At 47.7% G+C, this 12,297-nt stretch overlaps 1 protein-coding gene across 1 annotated transcript; it reads right to left on the bottom strand.

Moving 5' to 3' along the window:
- Window positions 1-2,648: 2,648 nt before the first annotated feature.
- On the bottom strand, window positions 2,649-4,342 carry POU4F2 (POU class 4 homeobox 2). The gene is made up of 2 exons (XM_039254288.1): window positions 4,058-4,342; window positions 2,649-3,590 (listed from the first exon to the last, which is right to left on the bottom strand). Exons 1-2 carry the CDS (start codon window positions 4,340-4,342, stop codon window positions 2,649-2,651), a joined length of 1,227 nt encoding a protein of 408 aa, XP_039110219.1.
- Window positions 4,343-12,297: the final 7,955 nt, after the last annotated feature.

Below are 12,297 nucleotides of genomic sequence, written 5' to 3' on the forward strand. Positions count from 1 at the left end.
TAGTAAGGTACTCTTCTCATCATTAATAATGTAAATGTCTAAACCAGAGCTTTCCTGAAAAAAAAAAAACTTTGGAAACCTGATATGTTGCTTAAAATGGGTGAGGAGGTACCTTTAAACTAGGATCAAAAAAGGAGAAAAGTCTGTATATCAAAGGGCAGAATTTCTTTGTGCCAGACCACCATTAGACTTCCATCAACTCTGGTGTTTGAGTGAGTGATAGAAAGGGGGTAAAAATCGACTTCTCTAACCACCCAGGATTCCTTCCTTCCTGCCTACTGTAGAATGTAAGTTCATGTAAAGGTTATGGAAATAGAGAGGGGGAGAGTGAGAGAGAGAGAGAGAGAGAGAGAGAGATGTACTTTTACTTCATAACTCAGTAACCTAGGTGTCTTCTGCTCTTGCTGGGGCACTGCTCTCCAGGAGCGGTGACTGACCTGAGAATTATGGTGGGCCAGCCCTTAAGCTTCAACCGGGGTATCCTACTCCTGGAAACAGGCCTGGAATCTTGCCACACCCAGGCTCCCAGTGCTGCCTGCTGAAAACTAAACTGACTTCCTTTCTTTCTTCTTCCCATGTAGTATCTCATCTTTGCTTCCCATGTAGTACCTCATCTTTGCTCACAAAGATTCTCTTTGCAGAATTATTGCAGATCTGGAGAAAAGACTCCAAGGGAGATATCGGAGCCAAATATCACAACCTCATCTAGACAGAAAATCAAAGCACCCTGTGAGATGCGCTCTGGCTATTAGAAGACAATTATAAGGCTGTTCTTTTATACCTTCCTAAAGAAACACCCCCTACTAAATCCAAATCAGACTATAACAACCACTCAATAATAAACTATCAAACTGTTCCTGCTTTTAAGAATTATCAAAATAATTTCCATGTAAATGATTGAAAACATCACATTTTAAAAGCCATTTAATTTTAATAGTATATTTTAATGAAAAAAGCAGCATACTTTGCCAATAAAACATTAAAATCATCTTTTCAATAAAAGACAATCAAACAACACTGAAAATAACTTAATACATTACCATAGTAAATAAACCATCTATTAACAAACAAAACAAAACAAAACAAGAAACCAGATCATATACAGAACTCAAGACTTCAGAGAGCCTCAAATGGAACAGCAATACAGCAAATTTTGTAAGAATATATCTATATGTGCATCATTTTGAATGGAATATTTACAATAGATAAGGTACCAGTCACCATGTACCTAATTTTTTTTTGTTCCAAAAGAATTCTACCAACAATGTGAATTTACAAGCAGTGCACTGTCTTTCTTATAGTTTAAATTAGTTTTTCTACAAACAAACCTCCAAAAGGAAAAACCGAAGGATTCTTGTAAATGTTAAAATGTCAACAAAGCAATTGAAAACAAGAAGATTGAGATACCTTGGTGAAATCGTAGAACCTGGAAGGGCAAACACCAAGTGAACAAATGCACCTAAAGCTAGAAAATGATGCATCATAGTCATGCTTCCAACTGCTTCATTTCTTCTCTTCCATTAGAGGTGTGTGTGTGTGTGTGTGTGTGTGTGTGTGTGTGTGTGTGTGTGTAAGGGTGAGTGAGAGTGCGTGTGTAGTGGGGACAATGTGGGAATCCCCATTAAATATGTAACGAAGTAAACAATACTTTGGACAGTGAATCAGGTCTACACGATTAAGACATCCATTACTGAGTGTCGACTCACAAATCAGAACACTACCAGTAAAAACAAAGAAAAAACAATCTTCATTCAAAGTGAGAATATACAAATGGGCCAAAAGGAACACAGTATAAGAGGAAAGCCATAAAAATTCAGTAAACTCATTAAACATAAAATTGTTTAACTCCACGAGCCATACGTTTCCCCCGTTTTTTTAGACTAAAGAAGTTTAATTAATTAGAATGTGCACAAATTAAGTTGCTAGAGAGATAAATTAATAATTTACAGAGGGTTGTTCGGCAATAATCTAATAATAGCTTTCAAGATCAGTGAACACAGCAGGCGCAACTCTTTTCTTAAGCATTAACACTTTAGGGAAGGAAAAAGGGGGTAAGAACCACAATAAAAATATATATATAATATACAGTGTAAATGCAGAAAATCTGCCATCTTTTTTAAAATTCAAAATACTTTAGAGATGTCTCTATCACATTAAGCATCAACTCTAGTTTAAAGTTTCAGTCCTGAATCGATTTCTATTTCTGAAAAATAGCTGCAAAGTGTACTTTTAAACTTGAACAAGGGTGATGTCTTTAGGAATAAAAACAAATCTTACTTGATCATTTTGGGGGCCTTTTTAAAACGCTGTCTCGTCTGCCTTCCTGCAAACAGCCAGCTCCAGACTTCCTGTGAAGAAGCCGAGGTGCCTTTTCCAGATGGGGTAGGGTTAAAAGGAACAACTTCGCTACAACTTGACAAACCCCTTCTTTTGTTTTTCTTTCCTTGAGAAATCGTTTCACATTCTCACTGGGCTTGGGCACATTTGCTCGCTCCTTGGCTCGCTCTCCAATCCTTGCTTTCTCCGGATTCACATTTACTGGAATTGTTTGTGGTAGCCAAAAGTGGAAAGAAAAGAGGCAGGAGAGACAGAGAGGGAGGGAAAAGAGGGGACGAGGAGGGGGTGTCCCTGGAGAGTCCAAGGGTCTCCTAAATGCCCGCAGAATATTTCATTCTTTTCTGTTTCTGCCTCTGGTTGCAGAACCAGACACGCACCACGTTTTTCTTAAGGTCCAGCTTCTCGGCGATGGCGGCGATCTTCTCGGAGGATGGCCGCGGCTGGATGGCGAAGTAGGCTTCAAGAGAACGTTTCTCTGGCGCTGCGATAGACGTGCGCTTGCGCTTCTTCTCTGCGCCGTTGAAGAGCTCCGGCTTGGTGAGCTTCTCGCGGTGGGACTTCTCGGCCTCTTCCAGCCACGCTTGCAGGATGGGTTTGAGCGCGATCATATTGTTGTGCGACAACGTAAGGGATTCGAACCTGCAGATGGTGCTCTGGCTAAGCGAGCCCACCCCAGGGATCTTGAGGTTGGCCAGCGCGGAGCCCACATCGGCCTGGGTCACCCCCAGCTTGATGCGTCGCTGCTTGAAGCGCTCGGCGAATGCCTCCAGGTCCCGGGGGTCGGCGTCCACGTCGCTCATGCAGCCCATGTGTGAGGGCAGCCCATGTGCGTGGGCCATGCTGAGCGCTGCTTGGTGCATGGGGTTCATGGTAGCCATGTGCGGCGCGTGAGTCGGCGTGGACACTACGGCGCCGTCGGGGCCAGCCATGGCACCCAGGGCCAGACCGGGACTCAGGTGCTCCAGCAACTCGCCCTCCAGCGCCTGATGAGGCTGATGGTGGTGGTGGTGGTGATGGTGGTGGTGGTGGTGCGTGCCTGCCAGCGCGGACGGGTGCGAGATGGGCACCGATGAAGAAGAGGCAGCGGACGTGCACGGGATGGTGTTCATGGTGTGGTAGGTGGCGTCCGGCTTGAAGGGGCTGTGGTGGGGTGGGTGGTGGTGGTGGCTCTTGCTCTGGGAGACGATGTCCACGGCCGCCAGAGCCTCGGCGCGGGCCAGCAGACTCTCATCCAGCCCGCCGAATATATTGCTCTGCAATTGCAAGTAAAAGGCACACATTACGCTCAGCAGGGAATTGTGCGTACTCTCCCCCGGAAGCCCCGGCCCAGAGCTCGACAACACCACCGCGCCTACAACATTCCCAGAGTGTTAAAATAATAATAATAGTAATAGTAATAATAATAATAATAATAATAATAATAATCCTGAATGTAGCGGGTGAGGCGGAGAGGAGGGAAGCCACTGAGAGAAACCGTGAGTGCGCGAGGAAGAGGAAAGTGAGCCTGCAAACACAACACAACACAACACGCGCACAGGCAACATCCCAGGTCATAAAAATTAATATGAAAGAAAAGACCCGCTGAATACATAAGAGAGAGAGGGGGGAAATTGGTTGGAGGTGTGGGGTGATTTGCTGTGCAGACATGAAAAAAACATCAAGCAGATAAAGGGGGCTGTCAAAATGTGCCTTTAAGCGGTGATTATGCAGAAATACGCACCGGTGGGGTTGGAAGACACGCTCTCCGCATCGCCTCGGAGCCCCCGCCGCTGCTGCCGCTGCTGCCGCTGCTACTGGAGCTGCTGCTACGGCCCCCACCGCCCCCGCCACTGCCGCCGCCGCCGCCGGCATTGCTCGAGCCGCTGGGGGAGCTAGCGGAGGGCGCCGCGGGCGCGGAGGACCCGGGCGAGGCGCTGTGCAGTGCCGAGTACTTGGGCTCCACGTGCAGGCTGCCGCCGTGCGGCATGCTGAACGCCTGCTTGCTGTTCAGGGACATCATCATCATCTTCCCGGTCCGCCCGGGTGCTCTGCCGCAGCTCACGCACAGGCCCCGTCTGCCGGGACCCTCTTGAGGAGTCCTGGGCGAGCGCAGGAGCAGGGATGCGCAGTGTAAAGTTGCGCTCTCCCGCGGCCGCTCCCAGCTCCGCGCGCCGTGCCCGGCCGGAGCTCCTCCTCCGGATCCGCCGTCAGTCTGAGGGGTTTCTGGGCTCCGCTTGGAGCTGGCTGCAGACCTGGGCGCCCGAAACTGCCCCCGCGCCTCGCGGCCGCTGAGTTATACTCCCCTCTCCCCGCGCCTGCCCCTTACCCCCGCCTTCTCTCCCTCCCTCCCGCGCGCCTCCGCCCTCCCTGCTAGGAAGCGCGGTTTCTCCAGCTCCGATTCTAGCGTCGCCCCTTCTCTCTCTTTGCTCCCTCCAGAGTAGGCTCTCTCGACACCCTCCTCCCGCTCCCCCGCCGCACCCTCTACCTCCCTTTCCGGCCCCCGCGCGCGCGTTTTTGCAGCCGCCCCTTCCCGGCGCCCCGCAGCTCTCACTTACTTTAGAGCTCAACCCCACCCCACTGGCCAGGTCGGCGCTCCAGTCGCCGGGCAGTTCTAAGAGGCGGCTTCCAGCCCCTCCTGCTTTTTCCGCCTAGTATCCACCAAGCCGGGAAAAGAAAGTCCTAAATAAAGTTGCGGGCCAAGCCAGCCTTGGGTGGGTTCCCCCACCCTCGACCCCCCAGACTACCAGGAACGCCTTTTACCTGGCTGCTTTCCCCCTCCACGTCCTGATTACCGCCAGGTTCCAGGCCTCCGCCCCCACTCGGCCCGCCCCTCCCCGCAGCTCAGGTGACCCCGGCCTCTGACTCTTGGCGGAAGGAGAAGAAGCGGACCCTGGAGACCCAACTCCTCCGCAATGGCCTGCGCTTCCGCTTGGTGCACGAGGCAGTTGGCGCTCAGCGCTGCGCCCCCTCGGCCCGGCGGGTGCCTGGTGCCGAAGAGACATGGGGTCGACAGGGCTGCAGGGCTTTCTCTCACTCGATTTCTTGCAGCTCTCAGCGGATTGGACGGCCGTGGAGCCAGCTCGGGTCGCCTTTGCGCATGCGACTCCCCCCTCCCCGCAACCCTGTCTACTCCCCCCCCCCCCACCCGACACACACACACCTCTCCGCCCTCTTTTCTCTTCCTCTGGATCTTCCTCCTCCTCCTCCCTGTATCCAAGTTCAGTGCGAGTTGGGTCTTGGGCGGATCCACTGGTAAACCCGCCACTGGATTTATTATCCTTCATTAGCCACAATCAAAAGAGGAAGGGGCAACTGATGGAGAGAGAGGCAGGGCCAGAGATCACAGAGCGCATGTGCTGCTGAACCCGCCCCCCCCGCCCCAACACACACACACACACACACACACACACACACACACGAGCGCGCGCGCGCCCTTAGGGGTTGGCACAATCCCCACTTATCTTCATTTCCACAGCCACTGGGCGCAGAGAACCTATTTTTAGCCAACACTTTGCTCGCACTTTTGCCCCAGTGCAAACCACTTTTCTTAGAAGTGGACACACACTTAGTTCCAATAGTAAAAATAGGAGACAATCTTACACACACACACACACACACACACACACACACACACACACACACACACGCCTTCCTCACCTCCCCGTTCCAATCTTCTACTTCCCTTGATGTTAGGGGAGGCTGTCACCTCCCCAGAGCGCAGAAGGAGAGGAGAATAGGCGAGGGTGGGAAGGCCCTGATACCTGGACGCTGGAGTCCGCGGGTGACCTGACCTGGACTGGGGTGACTGGGAGCAGGTGCAGGCACACGGTGCCTGGGGAAAGCGAGCAGGTGCGAGAGCAGGCGGCAGGCCTGAGAGGCGCTGGCGCGCGCTGGGACAAAACAGAGTGGAAAGGAGCATGGCGAAGGGGGGCCCTCGAGTGGTCAGCGCCCGAAAGCCCCGCGGCGGCAGAAAGTACGGGACCGCAGGTTCACCTATGACCTCACCGGAGCTGGACGGCAGGTTCAATTTGGGAGCACAGAGCCCGGGAGTCGCCAAGAGTACAGGGGAGGCTGCAACAAACGGCGGGCGGCGGGTTCTGTCCATGGTCCTTAACCCCCTTGCGCTTTCCCGAGCTATCCTTGGACTTGCCTTTATCTTCCCCTATGTGGAGGAAAATAATAAATAATGGCTGAAGGGGTTTCCTACCAGCACTGTTCCTGAGCATGAGACCAGAGAAGTCTAGGCACGAGACTGGACAGGGGGTGTTGACATGAATGAATGTGACTTGCGCCGGACGGTTCAAGTAAATGCTTAGGTGTTTAATTTCCACCTCGACAACAGCCACGGTAATTTTCAAAGAAATAAAAAAATGACATTGTACAGCTCTCACTGTCTCAAGCTTCGAGAAATGAAATAAATCAAAGTTAAAAGCTTGAGTATCATTTAATTATAGTGCGAATAGCGCTTTGAAAGAAGTAGAACAACATCTCTAAACAAATTATGACTGGGCCAGGAAGGAATTATTAGATTGAAATTTCATTTAGGCTCGGGAGACACCGCGCTTCACTGTGTAATCTGCTATGCCTCATCTGATTTGTATGCTTAATTCAGCTTGACGAATTTATTAGTTTTCATAATAGTGAAAAAATGGAGCAGCACTATGGGCTAATGCATTGTGTGTACTATAAATTGTATGTCATCGTGGAAAGGCTGAAGTCTATAGAAATCTTTTATTAATGTTGGTATAGGAGGGAAGATTTTCCTGCAAGACTTGGAGAGGTTCACGCCAAACTCCACTGTTGTTGTGTCTCACTGGTCCATTAACACATCGTCATACTAATTAGACTACTTCATCAGTGATATAATTTCAAACTTCAAATTATGTTCTAATTAACAAGGGTTGTCCAATTTGTTTAATCTTCAAAAGGCTTTGGATGGTCTAATTAGTATAAACTGTTGAGCATCTCTAAAGCATAATAAAAATATTAAATACATTAAAATATTTTGGGCATGTTTTCTGTCAGTACTACATAAAGGCCAAAGGGCTAAAGCAAGTGTGGAGGAAGAAAATAACTGGAAGACAAATGTTCTTATCTACCTAGTTCCCCCAGATGATAATACCAAGTGAAACACAGGAGAAACTTTTGGGTATTGCACCTTCTAAACAGCATGTTTATGTGTTTAAATAAAGGCATAAAAATATCAAGGAGAAAAACCACATGGGAAAAAAATTCTTCTCTTTCATTAGGTGCCTAATTAGATGTAAAGTGAAAAGCAACCCTGAGGAGGTTCCCAAGCAGTATTGTGGCAACAGTCTGCTGAACTTGGATTGCAAAATCAAATATTTGGGGGTGTTTTGAACCTCTCCCTGTCCCCTCCCCCTTCATTGAGCTTAATTACTTGCAATAGTTGTTTTAATGTATGTTGTCACCTGGGAGTATTGAGAAATGCATATCGTTAATACGAATTAATCTTGATTTTAATAGCAACTGACAACTGATCTCCAAAATGCTAAACACTTGTCACCACTTCATATGGTAAATAAGGTAGTATGATAAATTCATGAAGTAAAGAGGGCACTGTTGAAATGACTGGACAAACTTTGTTTGATACAGAATTGATCAGCTAAAACTATTTTAAGCAGGGGAATTCCCCCTCCTCCAATATTGTCTTGATGGCTAAAATCAATATATCATTAAATTAATTTAACTTTTTAAAAAATCTCTCAGAGATTTCCCAGTGATTTATGTAATTCTGGACAGGGGAAGAAAGGAAGCTCTTTATCCTAACTGCCAATTTGAGATAAATTAACATGTAGTTGAGCAATTTGAGTTTATTTACCTGTATTCCACTACCTCTAGAAAACACATGCAGGTCGAAGCAGAGTTAGATTTCTCCTTTTCCCATTCAAACTGAAAAATGAACAACAGTGATTGTGTTGTAATAGAAAATGCAATTCTTCCTTAATCACCACAACTTAAAATCTTGTGATCTCTCCTTCCAGGACCGTCCAGAATACGAACATCTTTGCAATGTCAATAAAATCCATTTTGGTTTTGCCCACAGGCATTGCTGCAAAGTGCTCCAGTGAGTGTGCAAGAGGCTCTTGCCGAGGAAGAAAGCCTTCAGCCCTCCAGGTAAGAAAGACCATCTAAACAACTGGAAAGTTGGGGATAGACCCAAGGGGGTGTGAGCGAATGGCCCAATATCCAAAATCTGCTTCACATGACCTCAAAATACACATTTATACCCAAGCACCCGTTTGTGCTGGTGCCTCAGCACACCTACAAATCCACCTACTAAACTGAAAACAGAGAGGTGGTTGTTTTTAAAGCCGAGAAATTTAAAAATGAATCAAATGTGTGACTACAGGAGGAAAGCCTTTCTTCTCGCCGAGCCTCTTTGTTTGACAATAGCTTCTGTCCCATACGCTGCCAGATGCGGACAGATGTGACCAGCTTCTTCCCTCCCCGCGGGGCAGTAGTCGCTTGAGGTTCCACCCAAGCTCCCCGGCAGCTGCAGCGGGGTTCCAGCAGTAGGCGCACTACCCCCACCCTGAAATCAGCCGGTAGCCCTCCCGAAGGGAGAAATCACTGTCTCCTCCCCTGTATCTGGGTCCTAATTTACTATTAAAATTTTAAGCAGTGCATTCATATTTTACCGGACCTAATGTGTTTTTATTAAATTTTAATCCAATAAGGGCAGTGCGATTTCTTTGTATTTCACACAGAATTGAGTTGGACTACAGGGAAGATTTCTTAAAGGACAAATCTGATCCTTTTCATGCACCTTTTCGATCCAGGGAGACAGGGCGCGGGGGAAGAAAGAAAGAAAGTCCCTCCATGCCTACTCCTCAAGGAGGCCAATCTGCTCCGAATTCTGAATAGAATCAGACCCTCCGAGCTCTCTCTGGACTCTGTAGCTTGGGGCAGAAAGATAGGGGGTGATTAAACTCCTACATGGACTCGCAGTTCCAGGGGAGAAAAAAGAAGGAGGGAAATATCCCTGAAACTGAGTGCTTGGGATCGCCCTGAGAACTGGCAGCGGAGCGGAGAGGCGGGGAAGCAGAGCTCTCCTGGGTTTGTTACGGCCTGAGAGGGGCTACGCTCAAGGGAGTGATTCGTGCGCTTAGTTCAAACACCTTTCCTGTTTGTCTCTACCTTGCTCTCTCCGCTGGCTCCCCGTGAGCCCCAGGTACCCCTCACTTAGAGATTTGAAAGAGCCCCCCTTTTATCCAAAGATGGCTGGCACCCGTTATGTCCGATGGCACAGCCTCTTTTCGGCGCTTTCCGGGCTAACACTCTCAACTTCCCAAAGCAGGCAGTCAGCACGTGTCTCCGGAAACCTCTGCTTCCGGCGCTCCCTTGGCCTTTCTAGATTGAAATTTGGACGCTGCAACCATCCAGCGGGGCGAAAGGAGGAGGACAAATTGAGTGGCTATTGGCGCTTTAGAGGGCGCGCTTTGGGGTTAGTGAGGAACTCCCACCTTGGCCGGGGGCCTGTGGTCGCCGAACAAGCCACGTGGGGCTTTCTCTAGGTTAATTCTGGACTGAAAAAGGTGTCTGGGCAGGGGAAAAGGGGATGAGAGGAGGGTCAGCGGAAAGGAAAGTAACGGTTCCCTCTTTCCCCAGTGGATAGAAGGAAGCGGAGCTCAATTTAAAAAAAAAAAAAAAAGATTGGGAAGAGGGAGACCCGGGGAGCAGCCAGCCCCAGGCCCGCAGGACGCCCAAGAGGCTCCTAGACGCCTTCACGATTCCGCCTGGTAAGTACGCTTAGACTGACTGTGGCGAGGAGCCCTCTAGAGTCGCCCAAGCTTTGGAGCCAACACAACAGGCGCCAAGAAATGAAAATGTACCAGAGGGAAGGATTCAGTCCTTGGCTTCCAGCTCCGCACTCCCCAGAGCGCTGGGGCGCGAATTCACACGCTCACCACGGATACGTGCGCCCAGACACGCTCACACCCCCACGCACGCAGACACGTGTGTGCGGACACTGGCGCACACTCGCTCACACTCTCACATGCTTCTCCCCTCCCCCCCTCTGGCGGGCCACTTTCGGGGGAGTTGGGCAGAGGCGAGCGGACCCCCGCGCAGCGTCCAGGAGCAACCACCCCTGCGTGTACTTGCCCAGTGAAATTGTTACTCTTCTTCGCAGTGAATTTCTTTGGCCCGTGTGTTTACCTCTTCCTAAAGTTAAGTCCAGTCACGAAACCAAACTTAAAGCATTGGAACAATCAATGAAGACTTTTGCAACCCATGGCGCCTTGCGCTTCCTGGAACTAAAATAAATGCAAGAAATCGAAACTTAATTACTTGAAAGAAATCCAGAAATCCCTCTGCATAATTTATCCGGTCATTTTTAGTAGCGTTCGTGTTCGGTGCGGTGTATGTTAACTCTGTGCTTTTGGCTAAGATGTAGCTCCCTTCGTGGATTCCGTGGGGGTCGCTGCCGCCCCACTTCTCCTCGGAATTTTGTCCTGCTCTGGTCCCCTCTACTCCCACTGCTCAGAGCTGATCTAGTAACGTTTCTTTTCAGAAGTCGCCAGCTATAATGGTACAAGAATCCCTGGGGCTGAGGATTGTGTGTCGTTAAAGAATAAAAAACCTCACCCGTTCTCTCTTTGTTCACAAGGGCAATTATTTGAATTTGTGTGAGATGCTTAATATTGGATCTGAAACCAGAATCTTTCCTAAATACAAACCAGGACCATTCCTCTGAGGGAAAAGTGCACCATCAAAAAGGGCCATTCTACTGGTGATGGAAAAAATTGATTAAAAAGTAGACTTTTTTTCCTTCTCTCCAGAGGAGTTCTTCTTTTTTTTCCCTTAAGTGTCATTATCTTCCCAAGGCACAATATTAGAATATTCGTTCTGACTAAACTACTCTTCAAGGTATTTAGGCAGTCCACACACCCTGGCACTAGTTTCTTCCTCTAATATCTGTTCCTTTCAAACTTACTCATTTTTTCCTCTCCTTTGGTTTCTGTTTGGTAGAGAGTCTTCATATCTATGAAGTACCAAAAGACCTTCATCGGGTGGCACGAAATAAAATAGAGGCTTCAAGAAGCTAAAATCAAATGACTTTGGTACACATTGTATTTCTAACATTGGATACAATTGGGAATTTAGAAATTTGGTGATGACTAATGTTATGGCCAGCAGATTTGCAGAACAGAACAGTTCCTGGACCTATTAGCATGGTGGGGGTGACTCCAGAAAGACATGCTTTCTCATAGACACCTTATAGGAATCTGAAGTAATGTTATGAAAGAATGAAAAATACATTGGGGAACAGCTTGGAAACTGAAGTACATTTTGATTTAACTCACATTAACAGAAATGTAATGTAAAAGTGAAAGGATCTAACAAAACCATTAATAATTAAAAAATAATTACAGATAGTCTATCCTTACTATTCATAACCACTCAACACTTTAGACAAAGAAAACGGAATACTCTTAATGGGAATGAGATGTGAGCAGACTGCTAATGAGAAGTTAACCAAGGACCGCGCATTTGTCAAAGGAGACGAGTTTCCCTGTTTCCCCCACCTGCATATTTTAATTCTCTCAGAGTTAGCTTGGACCTTCTTCTTCCATCAGTATATATACTGCCTGTCAGAGTTTAGGCAACAGAAATCTCTTGAGCAATAACAATACAGACTTTATCAAATTCTGAAGATCAGGGGCACCAGATGGCTTGTCTATTAACCATCTTCATTGACAAATATTTATAGGTGAATAAGAGATACATGCCTCTGTAATAGATTTTGTTTAGACACTCCCATCCCACAAGGATTTCACAAAAACAATGACTCTCTGAAGACAGCAGTTTGTCCTCTGTTCCTTGTGGTCATTAAGAAAAAAAGATTAATCATCCTTTAATGATTCAGTGTCAATCTTTTGCTTGTACTCTTCACCAAAGGAGTTTCATTCCAGAATTTAAAAATAAAAGCATGAGTGTATTTTTCTGTTACCTAAA

The sequence above is a fragment of the Hyaena hyaena genome, unplaced genomic scaffold (genome assembly GCF_003009895.1).
Source record: "Hyaena hyaena isolate Hyena2069 unplaced genomic scaffold, ASM300989v1 scaffold_476, whole genome shotgun sequence".
Lineage (NCBI taxonomy): Eukaryota > Metazoa > Chordata > Mammalia > Carnivora > Hyaenidae > Hyaena > Hyaena hyaena.

Bases quoted from the DNA above. Each gene is read 5' to 3' on its own strand.
- POU4F2 (XM_039254288.1), bottom strand. From the start codon at position 4,342: ATGATGATGATGTCCCTGAACAGCAAGCAGGCGTTCAGCATGCCGCAC. The intron at 3,591-4,057 runs GTGCGTATTTCT...TTGCAATTGCAG, and splicing joins CGTGTCTTCCAACCCCACCG to AGCAATATATTCGGCGGGCT.